The sequence below is a fragment of the Pristiophorus japonicus genome, chromosome 3, assembly GCF_044704955.1.
Source record: "Pristiophorus japonicus isolate sPriJap1 chromosome 3, sPriJap1.hap1, whole genome shotgun sequence".
NCBI classification, from domain to species: Eukaryota; Metazoa; Chordata; class Chondrichthyes; family Pristiophoridae; genus Pristiophorus; species Pristiophorus japonicus.
Genome location: NC_091979.1, coordinates 83,831,405 through 83,851,538, shown reverse-complemented (window position 1 = coordinate 83,851,538; position 20,134 = coordinate 83,831,405). Strand labels below are relative to the sequence as shown.

At 42.8% G+C, this 20,134-nt stretch overlaps 1 protein-coding gene across 1 annotated transcript in view; it reads right to left on the bottom strand.

Annotated features, from left to right (window-relative positions):
• The window catches only part of LOC139254081 (bile salt export pump-like), a 111,831-nt gene that overhangs the window by 23,251 nt on the left and 68,446 nt on the right, over positions 1–20,134 (bottom strand). Inside the window, exons 15-24 of the mRNA XM_070873630.1 lie at positions 13,774–13,944; positions 13,043–13,244; positions 12,840–12,921; positions 8,323–8,443; positions 4,785–4,943; positions 4,591–4,695; positions 3,902–4,063; positions 906–1,109; positions 573–814; positions 324–480 (exon numbers count right to left, since the gene is read on the bottom strand). Coding sequence (XP_070729731.1) covers positions 324–480; positions 573–814; positions 906–1,109; positions 3,902–4,063; positions 4,591–4,695; positions 4,785–4,943; positions 8,323–8,443; positions 12,840–12,921; positions 13,043–13,244; positions 13,774–13,944 — 1,605 coding nt within the window. The remainder of the gene's footprint in view (positions 1–323; positions 481–572; positions 815–905; positions 1,110–3,901; positions 4,064–4,590; positions 4,696–4,784; positions 4,944–8,322; positions 8,444–12,839; positions 12,922–13,042; positions 13,245–13,773; positions 13,945–20,134) is intronic.

Genomic DNA, 20,134 nt, shown 5'->3' with positions numbered 1-20,134 from the left:
AAAGAAGTTTATCCTGAATTTCTTATTGGATTTATTCATGACTATCTTGTAGTTATTTTGTATTCGCCTAACAGAAACATCTTCTCTACGTCTAGCATATCGAAGCACGTCACACCTCAGCCTTCTTTTTTCTAGAGAAAAGAGTCCCAGCATTGTTCAATCTTTCCTAATAGGTATAACCTCTCAATTCTGGTATCATCCTGATATGTCAACTATGATAACTATTATCTTCAAAGAATGTATATGAGGCTTATTAACACTAAATGCAGCATAGTTCTGAAACTAAAGCCTAGCTGTCTATTGAAGAAAAATTGATACGATACCCATTTTTCTCCATCACCATTGTAGATATTTATTTTAGGAACATGGTCGATCAATTGGAAGAAGCGTGCAGCAGCTATCTTAGCTTTTGCGTAGTCTGGGGTGTATGATGAGGCTCTTCCCAGTGCTGTACCACTTGTTACTATTGCAGCAATCACTCTGAAATAAAGTGACATTACTTATTTTAAAACTATTAAATATTGTGTATTAAATGTGATATGATATTTTTACTATATATAGAGTAACCATACCTGAATACAATGCTGAAATGAAGGCTCTCAGCAACAACCAAATAACCACCAAATCTGTATGATGCAGCATTGGCCAAGAAGATTACGGATTGGGCAAAGCCAAAACACAAACCATAAACATTAGCTTTTTTAATTGCGGCTTTGTAAGGGGCTTTTAGCTGTGTCTCATACAATTGCACAAACATTTTCTCCTTTGCTAAACCAGCTATAGTTCGGATGTTACTCAGGGCTTCACTGGAAATCTAAAGAGTAAGAGAATGTTGAAATGAGTGTTTGTTTATTGGAATAAGACAAAATCTTATCCGGCAAGTAAGATAATAATCTGAAATATACCCGGCCAGCAACTTCAAGGGCTTGTTTATCCTGATTTGCAAATCCTGTTAACATTTTAGCTTGCAGACCGCCAGACAGTGCCAGAAAGGGTAGAAAACAGAGTATAACCAAAGTTAGTTTCCAGCTAAAGTAGAAAGCGATGATCAAGGACACTCCTATGTTGGTGAGAGAATTCACTATCATTCCGATCTGAGATCCGGTAGCCTGAGGGAAGAAAAACAATACAAAATCAGTTTAGAAACTGCACCCACTAAACACACAGGGCTGGATTTTCCACTTGTTGCCGTCTGTTTTCGCCCTGGGCAGACGGCCAGCTTCCAGCGTCCCGCCAGGATTTTTGGTACCATTTTTGGCGGGGCGCAGAGCATTACCGCCCGGAAGAGGCGAGCCGATCTGCAACACCCCTGATTGCAACACCGGCTCAATTTTTGGCTCCCACCCAATCCGTAGTGCTCCGTAGAGCGCCATGCTGGGACCGCCTGTGAAAGTGGGCGGTCCAACCTGTAGCGGCTGCAATGAGGTAAGTAGTGTCGACCTCAGGTAGGTGTGCAACACTGCCCAGCTGCTGAATTTTGTTGACTGAGGTGCAAACTGTTCCTGGACGCAAACTTTACTGCACCACCGCCAATACCGCCCCACAATGAGCACCATTTCACTTACATTATCATTATTCTTCAAACTGAAAAAAACTCATCCTTATTATAGCATTGCTGTAGAACTAAATTCTCCAAAGAAAACAGAGATTTAATATTTATCACATTCCAAATGGCTTTTCAAAAGCTACAAAGCCACTATTGACAAACTTAAAAACAGTTCATAGATTCTGCAGCATATATGATCATTAAAAATAATGCAGTGTAAGCACACCTTAGATTTGTGCTGAGTATCTGTAATCGACAACTATGCGATTTCCAGGGCTGTTATGCAACATCCAAACCCTATCTGTTATTAATTGTAAACCTTTCTGATATTAATTGTAGACCTATCTGATATTAATTGTAAACCTTTCTGATATTAATTGTAGACCTATTTGATATTAATTGTAAACCTATTTGATATTAATTGTAGACCTATCTGATATTAACTGAGCGACAAGTGTGCACAATTCCCACCAATGAAAGGGACAGAAAGAAAACAAAACTTTTTAAAGCATTTCTGTCATACCTTTCATGTCCTCAAGATATCCCAAAGTGTGTCACAACAATGAATTACAGAGAGAGCAGAATTGGTTGGGAAATCTGGATGTTGAACCTTGTTGACATGCTAAATGTAAAGGGTGTGACAATATGACAAAAAAGGACTGCACTTTGGATCCCTGTAACACTAAGGGAGGATAAATGGATTTTAAACATGACACTTAGAAAAATCTTGTGACATCAATTGGTAACTGTCAGAAATAGGCTGCATAGTAGTCCTATTTCTTTGACTCTTGCACAAGGGTCCAAATGGCAACATTGGGGCAATGGACGACTTTTTGTGTTCTGGGAATACCAGCCGTAGAATTGTGTTGCCTATCATGTTGCTGCTGTGGCAAAAGTGAATAAGGTATTACCCTTGGTATCCGTGGACCTCAAAACTGACGGAAATTGCTTTTATATTGTTCTTTAGTTGCAAAATCCAAAAGTGCAGATGTCATGCAACTGCTGGTCCAGAGGGCCTTTTTTCTAATTAGTTTCCCCAACTATCACCATTCTTCCTGGGCCAATAAACCACACTGTTCTGGTGATGGCAGCACTTTTACTGGAAGTGATGTCATGATGCAACGTCATAATATCACTAATTCACGCATGCACACTGGCCAACCTGTTATGGCAAGTCTGCGCATACGTGAAGTAATGAGCCTACGATGTAGGTTGCTTTCAGGAAGACTGGCTGCCCTCCTTACTGGTGAATGCAGTAAGCAGTGCAATATGGCTGTATTCCCAACACTAGGGCTGCAGTATAAAAGCAATCACAGAGTTAATTACTTCAGCACTGTAGCACACAGAAACAAACTTTCCTTCAACAACATTTTGACGTCAGAAACTGGTGAGATTGGCCCTCCTGTATTTACTGCTCAGTAATGATCAATATTGCAGGCATTAAGCTTAATGCCAATTGTAATTTCTAAGCTAACAAGTTCTGCAAGTTGCATTAAAATTACGTTATTTGGAAGTTGCGTTTCAGGCTCAATCAGAACTTTTGGACATGTATTAACGTAGAAATGTCTTCATATATATCTTCAGGATGTACTTCCAAATCACTTTTTGTACTCTATTCCACAATAACTGAATCCTGTCCCCTCTCAACACTTAAGTCATATTCTGCCACCAAGGGTATCATTTTATGAGTCTGCATTGCCAAGAGTAGTTTTTCCCACTGGCAGTGCTACCGGGAACTAGCAATACATGGCCCATGATTTTCCAACCATTAAATACATCAGAATTGTATGGGCAGCATACACCTTAATTTCTGAGTTGCGCTGCAGGTGGACAAAGTTTCACAATTCTCTCCTCTACACAGGCTCTGAAGTAGAACATATCCAGAGAGGAGATACACTAAGTTTAACACAGAGATCTAGGCAGCATGGACTGTTGTGAATAAGAAATTGGATCTACAAATAATGATATAGATAAGTAGGATTTTAATTTTTAAATTTGGGCTTCATCTAAAAAACAATGACTACTTGGTATGTCTGTTTCGTACAACCTTACTGCCACAGAATTCTTTATTAATTGGGAACCTAATAAACTTGCCTAATTTTGTCACTTTTTGGCACCAATGCTGACCCATGAGCCAACTAAGAGATAGCATGGCTGATTTTAATTCTCTCTGCCCAGCGTAAACAGGGTAGCAGCAGCCTGAAAATGGCATGAGGTCACTTGCTGCCCTGTTTATGCTGATGTTCCGACCATTGCCAACTGGGGTTGGGTGCTGAGATGGGCAGCTGGCGTGTCCAGCTTTTTAAAACAGGATGTATTTTTTAAATGTTACTGATATTAATTACCATAGCTTACCCCTTGAACCTGTGATGCGTCTGTAGCAAGCCTCGTTGTTAATGTCCCAGGGCTGTTTTTGTGATCATCAAACCAGCCAATTTCTTGTCCTAACATTGCTTGGAAACCTAATTTCCGCAGTTTCCGTGTCAGCAATTCACCAGATTTGGCAAAAAAATAACCCTGGAAGATAAAGCCGATTTTTGATAACAAGATACAGAATAAAATTGCAATGTGGAATCAAATAAAAAAGAAGGGAAGATTGGATGGCACAGTGGAAGACTGTCCCTTCAAATCTGGATGGGATGCAAATCACCTGTCCAAAATGTAAAAGTTCTGACTAATGCTGATTTGGACAAATTAGGTTACATGGCTTTGGAAAGAGTTGAAAATACAAAACTGCCTAAAATTCGATAGTAATTGGCTGTTTCGCTCAGAGATGTAACATGAATGGTGGATGTGGGAAATGGAAATCTCATGCAATAGTGGATGTTCTTTTGAGTTTGGAGTTAAGATATATTATTGGGGTAGAGTAGAGAGAACATTTCCTTGCATCTAGCCCATGCTACACCTGACCTGAGAGTGATTTTGCAGATAGTGAGGTCACAAAGCAAAAATAGTTAATGAGAGCAAAGAAAAATCACCAAGAAGATTCTAGGATCAAAAAAGAAGGCTACACAATATTTTGTTGAACAGAAATATGTTTATACCTGTAGGAACTGTGTCACGAATGATACAATTCCAACAATAACAAAAAATAAGCAGATTGAATTGATCTGATTTCTTTTTTCTTCTTCGTTTTGCATAGAAAATGTCTAGGGAAATGAAGGAAACAATTGTTACCTTAAATCTGGATTGTTATCCAAACAGAAATCATTGTAAAGTGGGAAAAAAAGCTTCTTACCCCAAGAATCTGACTGAACAACAGTGCATAGACTGGATTGACTCCACCATTAACAGCAGCACCAAGTGAACCAAACAACATATACGGCCATTCAGCAGCATTGTATTTCAGAATTCTAGTCACAGGTGCAGGCTCAATATTGTCCTCCTCCTCCATAACCTTATTGTAAAATAAATCTCATTTAGACTATAATTAAATTAGTCCAGATTGAATTTATAGACTATTTATTAGATGGGCAGCTATTACAAAATATACAATCAAATTTTATGATGTGATAGAGTAAGGGAGTACTCTGCTGGCAATAGAAAATATAAATTAGCTGAACATTATTGTGAATTCAATCAAACCTACTTTGAATATTGAGATGTCATTGATTCTTAGGTGTCCTTCAACTTTGAGTGAAGCACAGTTGAAACTAATTGATAAAAGTTGATGTTTTTTTATTTTTTACTTAAAGATTCGCATAACAGTCCAAATAATGTGTAGACCATGGAAAGCAGAACAATAAAAATAAGAAACCATGATATATTAAAACTACTTGCACCAACATAAGATAGGAAATCCAAGCATTAATAAACAGAACCATTCTGAATCAAGCAAAATTTATAAATCCCGTTGTATCAAGAATATATGAAGGAAGGAGTACCCATTAGACTGCACTGGGCCAAGATATAAGTGGCTGTTTCTGGGACCAAAATGCAAAATGTAGCAAAAATCAAATCTGAATTGTCATATTTAATTCGGAACTCCAAGGCAAATTATTTGGACTGGTCTCCATGCACTGCATTCACTGAAGCTCAGAATCTGGAAATGCCTAGGATGCCCAGGCCTAGTCACTGTCAATAGTAATGGAGGACCAAATTTTGAGAAAACATCCGGTAGAAACTTGAAGGTTAAAATTATCTTTTTAGATCATATCATTTTCCAGCTAACCTTGGAACCAGGAAACCTCAGTAATAGTACCATAAATGTAGTCATCTGTAAATTTGATAATATCACTTGGGAAGTGTTCCTATATCTTGTTAATAAATGGAGTATATAGCATAGAACTATAATGGACACTTGATGAGCTCCACCCATCACTGCTCTCTTGCCTATTTCTCATCTTCTGCCCATCTGCCATTAATTTCCTTTAAAAAGTCAAGGCATCAGGGGTGTGAAATTGGGCCTTGTTGCATTTGTTTTCTCGGCGGTAGAGAGATACAATTTAGTGGGCCAACTTCATGTGCCTGAACAGCCTTCTCTTTACCTTTCCTTCTGACTTTCTTTCTTCTTCCCTTCTATATTTTGTTTTCTCATTTCCTTCCCATCTGCATCACCTTCTTCCTTGCCTTCTATCTCTGCACTCTCACTTTTTCCTGTATGTTGTATTTCCTTCCCTTCTATGTGCCTTGACCCTTTGGAGTGTGTCTCTGTCCCCTTTCCATTTTATGTGTGTGTGTGTCCCTCATTTTCCCTTTTTTTGGTTAACTTTCTAACACAGAAGTAGTGTCTTCGGCAAGCATTTACAACATTCTTGTTGAGAACAGGCCAGTCCTTACATAGAATAAATGGCACAGAACCAGGCCATTTGGCCCAACCAGTCCATACGGTTTTTATGCTCCACTTGAGCCTCTTCCCATCCTTCCTCATCCAACTCTATCAGCATATCTCTCTATTCCTTGCTCCCTCATATTCTTATCCTCAAATTCAGCTTCTTCTGAATTTCTTCTGAATTCCCTATTTAATTTCTTGATGATTATCTTAGATTAATGGCATCTAGTTTTGCTCTTCCCCACAAGTGGAAATACTCTCCCTATGTTTACTCTACCAAAACCTTTCAATTTTAATTTTAAAGATCTCTATTAGGCCACTCCTCAGCCTTCTATTTTCAAGGACTGTACCTTGAAGTGGTATGCCACCACGCTGCCCATGGGGCTGCCGCTTGCCGCTCCTTTTATGGCCCCGACCTGCCTCTAATGGTCTTTCGCCTCCCATGGGGCCGCCACGCAAGGTACAGCGTGAGTTGGTGCAGGAGCGCGATGGCAGCGAAGAGGGACGTCATCAAGGTCCAGGTCGGTGATTGGAGCGTGGGCAGATACAGCAGGAGTGGCGAGGTCGGGGTGAAGGAGCGGCAAGAGAATGTAGGGGGATGTGATCGGGGCCCAGGAGAGGCGTGAGTTCAGGGCCAGAAGAGGCGAGGACCCAGGGGCAGCAAGGGCCAGCCCACACTGCGATATGTGTGTGCACTAGGCCCAAGCAGCAGAGCTGGTCTCCAGTCATCTTGGGTAATCCTTGCCACTGGACCAAGACCTACCTCTGTCAAGCCCGTGTGGTGGCTGGTGTGCAACAGTCACCACATGTTAAAAAAATCCATGCACAGGCATCTTCCACCTACAAGATGTAGTTCGGGACCTGGAATATTAGGTTCTTCATTGAAACACCTGTGAACTCATCACTTTTTGGCGTGGAAGTAAGTCATCCTCGTTTCGAGGGACTGTCTATGATGATGATGATTTTCAAGGGAAAATAGACCTTTCCTGATAGGTATAACCTTATCAAAGGAGTTTTGGAAATCTAGATATATTACATCTACTACATTACTCTTGTCTACTCTCTCTGTTACCTATTCAAAGAATTCAATGAGGTTGGTCAAGCAAGACTTTCTCTTTTGAAATCCATGTTGACTATTTTATTTTTGGCTTCTAGATGTTTTTTTAATTAACTCGTTTGGTATCCTATCCTTTCTATCCTTTATTGATTCATTATTTCTCCTCTTTTGCTGGTTTCTCCCTCTCTCCTTTTTTAGTTCTCTCCACCTCCTGCTTCTCCCTCTCTCATCTACTTTTCTTTCCCTTTTCTGTTTCTCTTTACAACTTTCCTCTCTCTCTCTCTCACTTCTAGTTAGGTCGGTGGGAGGAGGGGGGAAGTAACTGCAGGCTATGGAGAAAGTGACTGCTGAAGCAGTCCTGCGAAGTAATGGGAGAGGGAAGGAGGAAGGAGACTGAAAGCCAGTGAGAGCATGTGTTGAAGAAGACTGGATGACACAAAGAAGGGGCCAAAAACATTACAGTGGTATGAGTAGTGGGAGGGTTCCAGACGGTGCTGCACACATCCCATTCTCACAAGCACAGACCAATGCTCTCATAATGCAAAATGGCACACTTTAGAAATAGTGCTGGAGGAGATTGCAGAAATAGGGAGGAACGAGGCATTGGAGGGATTTGAAAACAAGGATGAGAATTTTGAAATCGAGTCTTTGCTTAACCGGGAGCCAATGTAGGTCAGCGAGCACAGGGATAATACCTTTCCTTTTCACAAAAGATTACACTGGATAATAAAGAATGTATTATTTTCTTTGAGAATAAGTTATGACAGAAAGGAATGGATCAAGTTGCTAGATGCTGAGGAATTCACTGTGAACTCTGCTCATTACCAGCACAACTCTACCCTTGGAGACTGGAGCTATATGTTCTTTTCAACTTAATATCACAAGAGACTTTTCTTCTGCACAAAACAATAAACCTAAAGCCAGGTATGCAACAATGGAATTTCCAACCTTGTCTTCATCATCACGATATCCAGAGGGACGACGGACAACTGAAGAAATGTCTTCAGGCAAAGACAAGTCGGAAAGTAGGTTTGATACCTGAGACCTGGAACGCTGGCGAATTGAGGATCTGCAAATATGTAGTGGTTTCCAATACAGTTACATTTTTCAATATGCATCTTAAAATAACAAAAGATTTAGTTTGGTCATTTGAAAAGTATTAAGGAAGGAATTGGTGCTTATTTTCGTTGCCTTTTAGCATTTGTAAAATTTAGAATTAATTGAAGAATTTAATCAAATTAAGCTGCCTATCATGATAAACTAAAGCAACTTAAAGACCAATTAGATACAAATGTGCACTAGAGTTAAACCAAAACATGCATCTGGGTGAAATTATTATTGATTCACAGGCAGTCATTATATGGGAGTTACATTATATCTCGGATGCATTAGGATGCTAAAAGTAATTCACAGATGAGAGGTAATTCCCTAGAATGCTGCTTTACTAGCTGAACAACAACTTAATTTAAAGTAGGCAATAGCCCAGACAAAGGCACTCCAGAAGGCTTTATATATTTACAAGAGGAATTACAGTGTGTGTGACCTCACCTGTATATGAAAGGGCAATGGTGATGGCTGGAATGGATCCTTAAAGGAGCAGAAATGACCCAAAGATGGGAAACCAAAACCATTGACAAGTCTCAGCAGAGACTGGGACCTTCAACAGATAAAGCTTTGGGAATAGAATGGACGCAGCAGAGGTCATTACACCTCAGAACAGTTGCCATTATTTCCCGTGGCCCATTGCCACCTTTCCCAAGATGACCACAGGAGGTGGCGGTAACATAAGGCAGAAAGAAGGAAAAGCCTCTGGGACCTGGGTCCTGTTCCTTGTCTGCCATTTGCATCAAGTAGGTAGGAAAGGAGCAGGCAGCAGTGGTCCCGGTGGAGGTGGGAGAGGGAAATCTTTGTTGGGACAGTGAAATGGCCGTAGGCCTCAGCACTCCATTTTCTCACCATGAGGGGTTGTGTTGCAGTCTTTTTTTCTCACATTATTAGGTTTCAATTGAGACACCTGATACGTCCTTACTATACAGTATAAATGCACACGAGGCCCATGCTTGAGAGAAGGTCAGTCTGTGACCTGTCCTTTATTCCTTAGCACTCAAGTGATGAAGGTGGGTGGAGCTTCCCCTTTTATACCTGAAGGTCCAGGTTAGGAGTGTCTCCCACCTAGTGGTCAGTGTTCTCACGGTGTACAACTGAGGTCAGATTATACATGGGTTACAATGATGGTTGAATACATGACATCACCTCCCCCCCCAAAGTCTTATTGGGATCACAGGTTGAGTCTCTCTGATGGTTTACGCTCCCTTGTAGAGCGCCTGAGTTGGGGCTCTGGTTGTTGGGCGCTGGCCTGAGTGTCTGCTGTTTGCGGTGCCCCAGGCCTGTCCGGACTGCCCACAGTGGCTGGGCTCTCCTCCCTTTGGTTCCAGTGTTCGGTCACCTGTGGTGGAGTGAACTCTATATCGTGTTCTTCCTCTGCTTCTTCTATGGGGTTGCTGAACCTCCTTTTTGTTTGATCCACATGTTTGCGGCAGATTTGTCCGTTGGTAAGTTTAACTACCAGAATTCTATTTCCCTCTTTGGCAACCACAGTGCCTGCGAGCCATTTGGGCCCTGCAGCGTAGTTGAGGACAAAAACAGGATCATTTACATCAATACATCGCGCCCTCGCATTCCTGTCATGGTAGTCATATTGTGACTGGCGCCTGCTCTCGACAATTTCTTTCATGGTGGGGTGTATAAGGGATAACTGGGTTTTGAGCGTCCTTTTCATTAGCAGCTCTGCGGGTGGAACCCCTGTGAGCGAGTGTGGTCGGGATCTATAGGCCAACAGGAGGCGTGATAAGCGGGTTTGTAGGGAACCCCCTTGGATTCTGAGCATCCCCTGTTTGATTATCTGCACTGCTCGTTCTGCCTGGCCGTTTGAGGCCGGCTTGAACGGTGCCGTTCTAACATGTATTCAAACAGCATTGTAACCCATGTATAAACTGACCTAAGTTGTACACCATGAGAACACTGACCACTAGGTGGGAGACACTCCTAACCTGGACCTTCAGGTATAAAAGGGGAAGCTCCACCCACCTTCATCACTTGAGTGCTGAGGAATAAAGGACAGGTCACAGACTGACCTTCTCTCAAGCATGGGCCTCGTGTGCATTTATACTGTATAGTAAGGACGTATCAATGGCGACAAGAAACTGGGATTTAAACCATGCGAGCATGGCCACTAGCAGAAGAGACAAGAGGTGCTGTGTTAAGGAATGGTTGGGACAGAGATTCAACATTGTTAAAGCAGCACACAGTTCTCCAGGCAGACAAGGGCAGTCGGGCATGCCCCAATATGTAGTCGAACCCAGAGGGGGAGTTCGACAGAGACAATGGCAAGCTGAACAGCGATTCACGCCATTGCAAGGGACAATGCGGCCAGTAATGGGGCCATCAACACCTGTTAATGGTGCACTCAAGGACAATAACAGGGGCAGTCAGGGCCGATCGACTGGCAAGGGACCTTTTGTTTCAAACCGCAGCTCATGCTGGAGGCGTGGAAGCACACACTCAGCCGGAGTTTGCAGAGATGAGCAAAATACCTGCAGAAATTGCAGAAATAGACACTGGGGGAAATCGCTGGAAGCTGAAGTTCAGCGAGTTCATGTGGAGCACGTATACAGTTCATACACCAGGACGCCACCGATAATGATGAAAGTGCTCCTCAATGGCATCCCAGTATCAATGGAGCTAGACACGGGGGCCAGCCAGTCCCTGATGGGTATCAAACAGTTCAAAAAGTTGTGGGCGTCCAAGGCCAGGAGGCCAAAATTATCGCCGATTGACGCACAGCTACGACTTACACAAAGCAGATCATTCCGGTGCTAGGCAGCGCCACGGTAGTCGTGACCCACAAAGATTCGGAGAACAGATGCCACTCTGGATTGTCCCAGGGGACGGTCCCGCACTACTGGGGAGGAGTTGGCTTGCTGTCATGAACTGGAAATGGAGCGATGTCAATGCAATTTCCTCTGTGGAGCGAGTATCATGCTCACAGATCTTGGACGAATTTGACTCATTATTTCAACCTGGCATTGGCACTTTCATGGGGGCCAAGGTAGTGATTCACATAAACCCGGACGCCAGGCCAGTACACCACAAGGCCAGAGCAGTGCCGTACGTGATGCGGGAAAAGATAGAAGGTGAATTGGACCACCTGCTGAGGGAAGGCATCATCTCGCCAGTCGAATTCAGTGACTGGGCGAGCCCGATTGTGCTGGTGCTCAAGGCGGATGGGTCGGTCAGGATAAGTGGCGATTACAAGGCCACCATCAATTGGGTGTCACTCCAAGACCAGTACCCGCTACCGAGAGCGGAGGACCTCTTTGCGACGCTATCCGGTGGCAAACCTTTTTCAAAATTGGACCTGACCTCAGCTTACATGACCCAGGAGCTGGTGAGTGAGTCGAAGAAGCTGACCACCATCACGACACACAAGGGGTGTTTGAGTACAACGGATGTCTGTTCGGGATTCGCTCGGCCGCCGCGATCTTCCAATGAAATATGGAAAGCCTCCTCAAGTCGATTCCAGGGACGGTGGTTTTTCAGGACGACATCCTCATTACGGGTTACGATACTGAAGAACACCTCCACAACCTGGAGGAGGTGCTACGCAGACTGGACCGGGTAGGTCTGCGACTGAAAAAAGCGAAGTGCGTCTTCCTAGCTCCAGAGGTAGAATTCCAGGGGATGAGGGTAGCTGCAGACGGGATCAGCCCTACTGCGTCCAAGACGGAAGCGATCCAGAGAGCACCCAGACCCCGTAACACGACGGAGCTGCGTTCGTTCCTGGGGCTCCTGAACTATTTTGGTAACTTTCTTCCCAAATTGAGCACGCTGCTAGAGCCGCTACACGTGCTCCTACGCAAAGGTCGCGAATGGGTCTGGGGGGGCAGCCAGGAAAGGGCTTTTAATAGAGCATGCAATTTGTTATGTTCCAACAATCTGTTAACGCTATATGACCCATGTAAGAAACTTGTGTTAACGTGTGATGCGTCGTCCTATGGTGTCGGGTGTGTGTTACAGCATGTCAATGCCAAAGGTCAGTTTATACATGGGTTACAATGCTGGTTGAATACATGACAACACCTGAGACAAAAACCTGAAAGAAATGACGAAGCAGTGTTTGATGTTCATTTACCGAGGTGCAGCACAAAAGCTTATTTATATTATGAGGCAAAGATATGGGGAGTTGACATTCACTCAAGAGAGTGAGGTACGATAAAGGAGCCAAAATAATCTATATTAGGAAGGTTAGAAAGTACCGATAAAACTTAACATGCGCCTAAAAGGGCAATGTAGCCCGTTTTAAATTGTGTTAGTGGATAGCAATAGCCTTCCTACAATGTGCATTTATTTGATAAGAAGGACAAATCTTGATCCAAGATCCCCATTGAGCAATTTTTGCTTCCTACCGTAAACTTGCACGATAGCTCCCTTGCCTGAAAGACTGTTGCTTTTCAATTGTTGGTTCTTCGATGGTACAGTTTCCTGCCACTAAGAAATGAGTAAACATGGAAAGCAAACAAAAACATTTCTGCCACTCAATATAAAATCAATTTGTTTTAACCAGCTTGAATGAAATGATTGCTTCACAAAAAATGTTAAAATTGCTTACTTTGTCTTGCCTTTTCATTGAGAGCTCTATCTCCCTGGCTTTGTAGGGTTACCAGAGTGAAATAAATCCCCTTTCTTTCAAGTAGTTCCGCATGTTTTCCCCGTTCTACAGCTCTTCCATGCTCAAAACCAATGATCACATCAGCATTTCTTACTGTGGACAGGCGATGAGCGATGGAGATTGTTGTTCGACCCACCCGAACCTTTACACAAAAATAATCGCAACATGTTTTCAGCATATTCTGAATTTAGTTTCTTTCAAAATGATAATTAAATATAATTATGTACTTCATTAATTATGCAGGACAGCTGGCAGTGAGTTGCAAAGCAATAATTCAATGCAACAACAGCAACAACAACAATCCTTTATATAGTGCCTTTAAAGTATAAAAATGTCCAAAGGTGCTTCTCAAAGGTGTACGAATAAAAGGACATCAAGCCAAGGAACAAATTATGAAGAAGGGTGACCAGGAGCTTGGTCAAAGAGAAGGGGAGCAGGAGAGAGAGAGGCGACAGGTCTAGGGAGAGAAATCATGGGAATGGGACCTAGGCACAGCCATCAATGATAGGATGAAAGTTGGGGGGAGTGGGGGGTAGTGGGGGGTGCAGAAGGATGCACTTAAAAGCCAGAATCACAGAACCCGGGGAGGTTGTAAAGTTGAAGGAGGTTTCAGAGATAGCCATCACTGAGATCTGACAGCTGATTTCTGTATCTTTCTAATGAAAACACACCTTGTCCAGTGCTTTTTGAACAACAGCCTCACTCTCGTTGTCTAGGGCTGAAGTAGCCATGTCCAGCAGCAGAATTTTGGGATTTCTCACAAGAGCTCGAGCGATGGCAATACGTTGCTTTTGTCCTCCACTCAATTGTCCTCCACCTTCTCCTACAAGGGTGTTAAATTTCTGAAAAATTTGAATATGAATGAGCAAGTAGGGATAGAAAGATTTAAACAGGATATTTATAGCATTGGTATGTGCAGTGAGTTAGCACACTATCAATTCTACCTCTGTGACCTAGGCTCCAATTCTGCATAGACTGATGAAATTCAAATCTCCTCTATCTGATAGCTGTAAGAGTCCGATGTGAACTAGCTTAACAGTTATCTCAACTCAGTTCTATGTAGGTGTGGGTGCACAGCACAAAACTACTAATTAGCTATCAGTGTGGGAGATGGTGAAAATGACACAATGGTGCAGTTGGGTTAGTCTAATGGATTGGCACTGTTGTAGGAGGTAGGCGCCTTTAGAATATACCAGAATACTAGGCATTAGGCACCTGCTAGATATATCTAAACGCATATAAGTTTAAAGTGGACACACACATAAAATGGCTGCCCAGGCATGATGGGAAATCAGGTAGTCAAGCTGTGAACTGTTGAACGTTCAATGACCAAGCAATAACCCTGTGAGGCCCACTGTAGGAATGCCTGGGATGCGGGAAGACAGAGATAAGAAGGAAACCATCTCCTGTGAACAAGGTCATAAACCAATTAATTCCCCAGGAAGAAAGATAAGAGGGAAACCATCTCCTGTAAACAAGGTTATAAACCAATTATTTCTCCCAGATGAAAGAACTAGGGAGAGAACCTATAAAGTCATCGATCAGCCCAAGCTGACAATAACCGAACATATGGTTCCCTGGATACTAGGGGAATTCTATTGGGTTAAAAGAACCTATATGTAATCTATAATCGTTGTGATTGGCTTGTGTCCAGCCGTGATGGGCTGTGTAGCTGTAGTAAACTGTTTTGTAACTGTTGTGAAACATATAAAGGTGCATGTAACCCTTTGTTCGGTGGAGAGAAACCTGGATACGGTCCTGAGTTTTTCCTCCCCGCTGAGCGTAATAAAAGCTGCATCAGCATTGGAACCGACTCTGAGTGTTGAGTGATTCTTCTGAGAAAACACTAACGCTAACAATGGCGTAGTCGGCAGGATTTCCCGGAGTCGCTGGACGCCCTTGAAAAAAACCCGGGTGAGTATAAAAAACAATTTTTAAGTATAAAGGGTGCGGAAGGTGGAAGCTGGTTGATCGACATGAGGAGACGGTCTAATATCTCAAACGCCTAGCCTGAGCCTGAATTAAGAGGACTTTTGTCCCATGTGACGGCCAGGAACCAAGTAGGCGTAGGGAACACATTTAGACCATGGGATCGTGATACCGAGAGACATCTTCCGGACCCAGTAGTGTAATTTGAAATACCCCGGGGTAGAACCAAGCGGTGTACAGCGGCTAACGGAATCCAAACCTGTGAACAGGGTCGGACCAACGGGCTGAGCGGTGGTAGGTAGTCGTTAAGGATACGTAGAGCACTGCAGGAATTGCTTAAACGTGTTTTTAAGAATTGTATAAGTTTGTGTAACAGCAGAACTTGTGACCTGACAGTAGCCAAGAGACAGTTTACTACAAGTCGCGCTAGAAAGAAAACGGACCTCTGAGAGTAGATTCTTAACGGTACTAGTCCTACCCAGGAATGGCCATGAAAACAAGTAAACTCGAGTGGGGACCAGAAGGGTCGCTTACCCGCCACCTGGCGGAAAAACAAAAGAAGCTAATTGAAAAAAATGATTAAAGCAGGGTGGAATCCTCAGGAACTAGTTATGTGAGGAATTATTTAGATAAAACTAGGAAGAGCAATGCAAGTGTCTGTTTATTTTAGAAACAGAGTGAAAGTCTTTTTTTAACCCTTTGTAATGTTGTCCTGTATGTGGGAAGTTTTAAGACATTTAAGTTAGAAACGCAGGTGTGGATTTATTCGGATGATAAGTTACGGAGCTAGGAAAATAAACAAATAAAGGATAGGTTTGTTGAGCAAAATATTTATTTGACACGCTCACTTACTTGCCGAAAGAAAACATGCAATGATTGATTGGGTTGAAAGACATAAATTTAGTCTCGGAATGAGGTAAAGAATGCTTTAAAAAAAAAGAGCTTCTAAAAAAAAAAGTTTTAAATAAAGATTGAAATTACAAAGTTTGAATTGGGATTTTGAGATATTCAGAGAAGGCACAGGAAATACTGAGGTGGATTTAAAAAAAAGAAAAAGATTAAATTAAATCTGATCAGGTCAAACTCCTGGGCAAGTGGCGAGCTATCTGCGAAGGTGTAAAAGAAACTTTTGGAAAATGTTAAAAAACAGCAAGCTTTAGTAACGACTTTGAAACTGGAGCATTTTGAGATAACGAAAGGCAGCCCTTAAACTCTCAAAGCTGGACTCCATTCCAGTTATGAAAAAAAAGAAAAAGATAAAGACGCCACTTTGAAAGTAAACAAATGATTTTAAATTAACAACTTTATGGAGTTACGAACCCTCCGTGTAAAATACAAAACCTAATTTGAAGAAAGAAAAAAAAGATGTAACGGACTAAATGGAAAAAGACATAACTTACTAAATACCAGTTGATGTTTGCTGTGAAAAAGATATTGGTTTAATTCGAAGAAAAAAAAAATTGGAATAAGTAAAAAACACTCTGCATGGATTCGAATTTTCAATTATGAAAAAGTTTCAATGCAGTTTGAAAAGATTTCCAAAATGGACAGTGTTTATCAAAAATGTCCCGAACAGTCTAAACAAGCAGGAGGGTTTTGAAGATAATGAGGAGAAAGAGAGAAATAAAAAAAAAACAGAATTGAATTTCAGTAAACAAAATTGCTATTGTATGTGTGGTCTTGTTTTAAAACAATTAAAAAAAAAAAAATTCTTTGGCAAGTACTTGAATTAGAACTTAAGAAAACATTGGAGTTTACTCTAATGATTTATGCTGTTTTTAACGGATTCCTAATTTCGAAGCCAGTTTTGAAGGCACAAAGACTTTTTTTTCAGATGATTACGTGAAGTCACGTAATGACATCAGGTCTTCTTACAAACCTGGAAAGGAGTTAACCCTTTCCATTGACAGCCGTTTTATACTGAACATTATTAATTTGGATTTCTTAATAGGAAAAAAAAAGACTCACCTAACAGAGGAAACAAAAATAAAAACAGAACTAGCTTATGTAATAATACTTGCCTGATACAATAAAGAAATAGATATTCAATAAAACAAATTGAAGAGTTAAAAGCTAAGATAAACAGGCTGGAAGAGATAACGGGACTAGACGGATAGTGCAGTGCGCAGCCATAGCACCATCACCTCTGGCAATAGAGCCAATGTACCCCACGGTGGGTAGGTGTAGTCCACAAACCCAACCTAACGGTAAAGCAGACAGCGATGTTTGGAGGAATAGCTTTGGCCTTGGTCATAGGAGTTTGGGTAATATTTAAGTGGGTAAAGACACGGGCGCACGCCCTACAGATTCAGCTCGAAATGGTTCGATTATAACCTTGTGCTTCTGATTTTGCAGGGTGACAGGGACACTCGTAGAGCAAAAAACTTAACCCCTGGTGACGTCTGTTTAAAATTACAGATAATACTTACCGGAATGGGAATACGAAAGGCGCTACTCGTAATATGGATAGCCCTGCGACATGCACGTACCCTGGGCAACACCGACGGACAGCAGAGCACGCTGGAAATAAACAACTACCTGAACTATGGAGTCTTGTTTAATTTAACGGACGGAATGTGCATCCCGGCAGCCAAGGACTGGAGCAAGGACAGGACTTATTTTAATGCATGGTTACAAGTGAATCCTAATAAGAATCTAATAAGAATAAGAGTATGTGTACAGTGCTCCACGGGTATAAGGAGCAGATGCATTAAATGGAGGGATGTCAAAGGGCCTGATGAATGTACTTTCGGCATAATTTGCGCGCCTCCGGGACAATCCCAGCAATCAGTCATCCGCAAGAAGGGAATGGGGCTGTGTGGGTATTACGAGGAGGCGGGGGCGGCTGCAATATCATTGTATGTATGTTTCTCACCCCCTCCGACACCGCGCCCCATAAGGCTGCAATATCATTGTATGTATGTTTCTCACCCCCTCCGACACCGCGCCCCATAAGAATCACTACATTGCCCGAGGAACTGCCTTGCCCCATAACTACGAAGGGACCAGAGAATGGGATTGTAATGTACAACGAGGGGGAACTGTTGTATGATAATGTTAAACATGAAATTGTGCCTGTTCTGATCAATATTTCAGGCATCCAGATGCCGGAATACTGTACAGAACAGTCAAGGAAGATGTACAATGTATTAAGTAAAGTTGTAATGCAGCAGGCTGCCGATGCAATGGGTGCCAGTAGGTTCCGGGGACAGGGGTTAGCCCCCAGGATGAAGAGGGAAATAGTTAATGATGTTGCTACCGTTTTCAATACAGGGACCTCCGTAGTGAACTCGATAGACATACAAGGATTAAATGAGAGGGTGGAACAGCTTAGAGGGGTGATGAAGGGGTTATTGGAGAGGGTGGAGCAAAACCAGGAAGACCAAGCCAACCTAGGAAAGGAGGGTGCCAAAATCCAGCTGGATGGCATCTCAGTCCTGGAAGCTCACGCCAGAACCATCAATCACCTCATTGATAGAGAACAGGAAGATACAGGGAAAGCAAAGACAGGGGCAACTCTGTCACGCTTATGGTCTGTGGATGGTGGGACAGATCCGCCACAATCTCGACCAGATCCAACGCGGGGAGGTACTCGATTGGATAGACAGTTCATATTTAGCTCAGTTGGCTAACCAAAGGGGGACACTGGATAATTGTACTCTGAAGGGACTGACCAGAGTATACCCAGCAATTCCAGATTGCCAGATGGGTAGGACGACCGGGATAGGGATAGTCCTGATGATCCCTATAGCCACGCCGGACTCAGGGCCGTTCCCCCTATACCAACGAGAGAATATCGGAATAATACGGGAAAATGTCTCCATACGCTATTACCTGACCACCACCTCTGCCGTTCGTCGAAACAACATACTTACCGGGATTTCCCTAGCAGATTGCAAGCAAAAGGGGGAAATCACAGTATGCCCTCACCCGGTGGGCAGAGGGGAGCGAGACGAGTGCGGGTTTAACCGAACCGACGGGTGTGTACTAGAAATAGTGCCCGCACACATGCACTTCGCGAGGGCAGGCTACGGAGGGAAGGGAAGATACTGCGTCTCTACTACTGAGCGTTCATTCCAGTATAATGACCTGCAGTGCCCTATACCACAGCCAAACTTTTGCTTTACACCACTACGACCTGTCGCGATCGGGCAAGCGCATATCACCCAGGTTAGGCGCCGGAAGTCCGAAGTTATTGAGGTAACCGATCAGCTCCATGATCATTTACAGGCTTATGATGAACCAGATCAGGTCCTTATCCCACATCTAACCGAAGTATTACGAGAGTTGAGGCTCAGAGTGGGTCAATCCGTAAAGCTCTACCACCAACTACAAACAAAAATCAAAGTACTGGAAGAAGATACCGAGGTAGACTTACAAAGTCAGAGTTGGTGGAGAAAGGTCTGGGACTGGGGAATAAATGTGAACATCCACCCATGGATTCGAATAATTTCACATATACTGGTCGGGATACAATTGATCTTAGCAATAACATGGGGCGTAATGGCCTGCCAGGCATGCAGACACCACGCACAACGAAGACGGACAAATCACCGTTCCCCGGATACTAAACAAGCCTGTTTTATAAGGGGGCAGGAGGATTTGGCCTTTGTCAATTCGATTTAAGCAAGTGGGACTCCTGAAACCGCGTGACTGGCCAGCACGTTGAGGCAGGGAGTACCGGGCCGTGCACAAAATCTAATAAAGGTCGAATGGTCGGTTAAAAGGGGACTAGGACTAATCCCTTTACCGAAAGGGGGAGTTGTTGTATGAGGTAGGCACCTTTAGAATATACCAGAATACTAGGCATTAGGCACCTGCTAGATATATCTAAACGCATATAAGTTTAAAGTGGACACACACATAAAATGGCTGCCCAGGCATGATGGGAAATCAGGTAGTCAAGCTGTGAACTGTTGAACGTTCAATGACCAAGCAATAACCCTGTGAGGCCCACTGTAGGAATGCCTGGGATGCGGGAAGACAGAGATAAGAAGGAAACCATCTCCTGTGAACAAGGTCATAAACCAATTAATTCCCCAGGAAGAAAGATAAGAGGGAAACCATCTCCTGTAAACAAGGTTATAAACCAATTATTTCTCC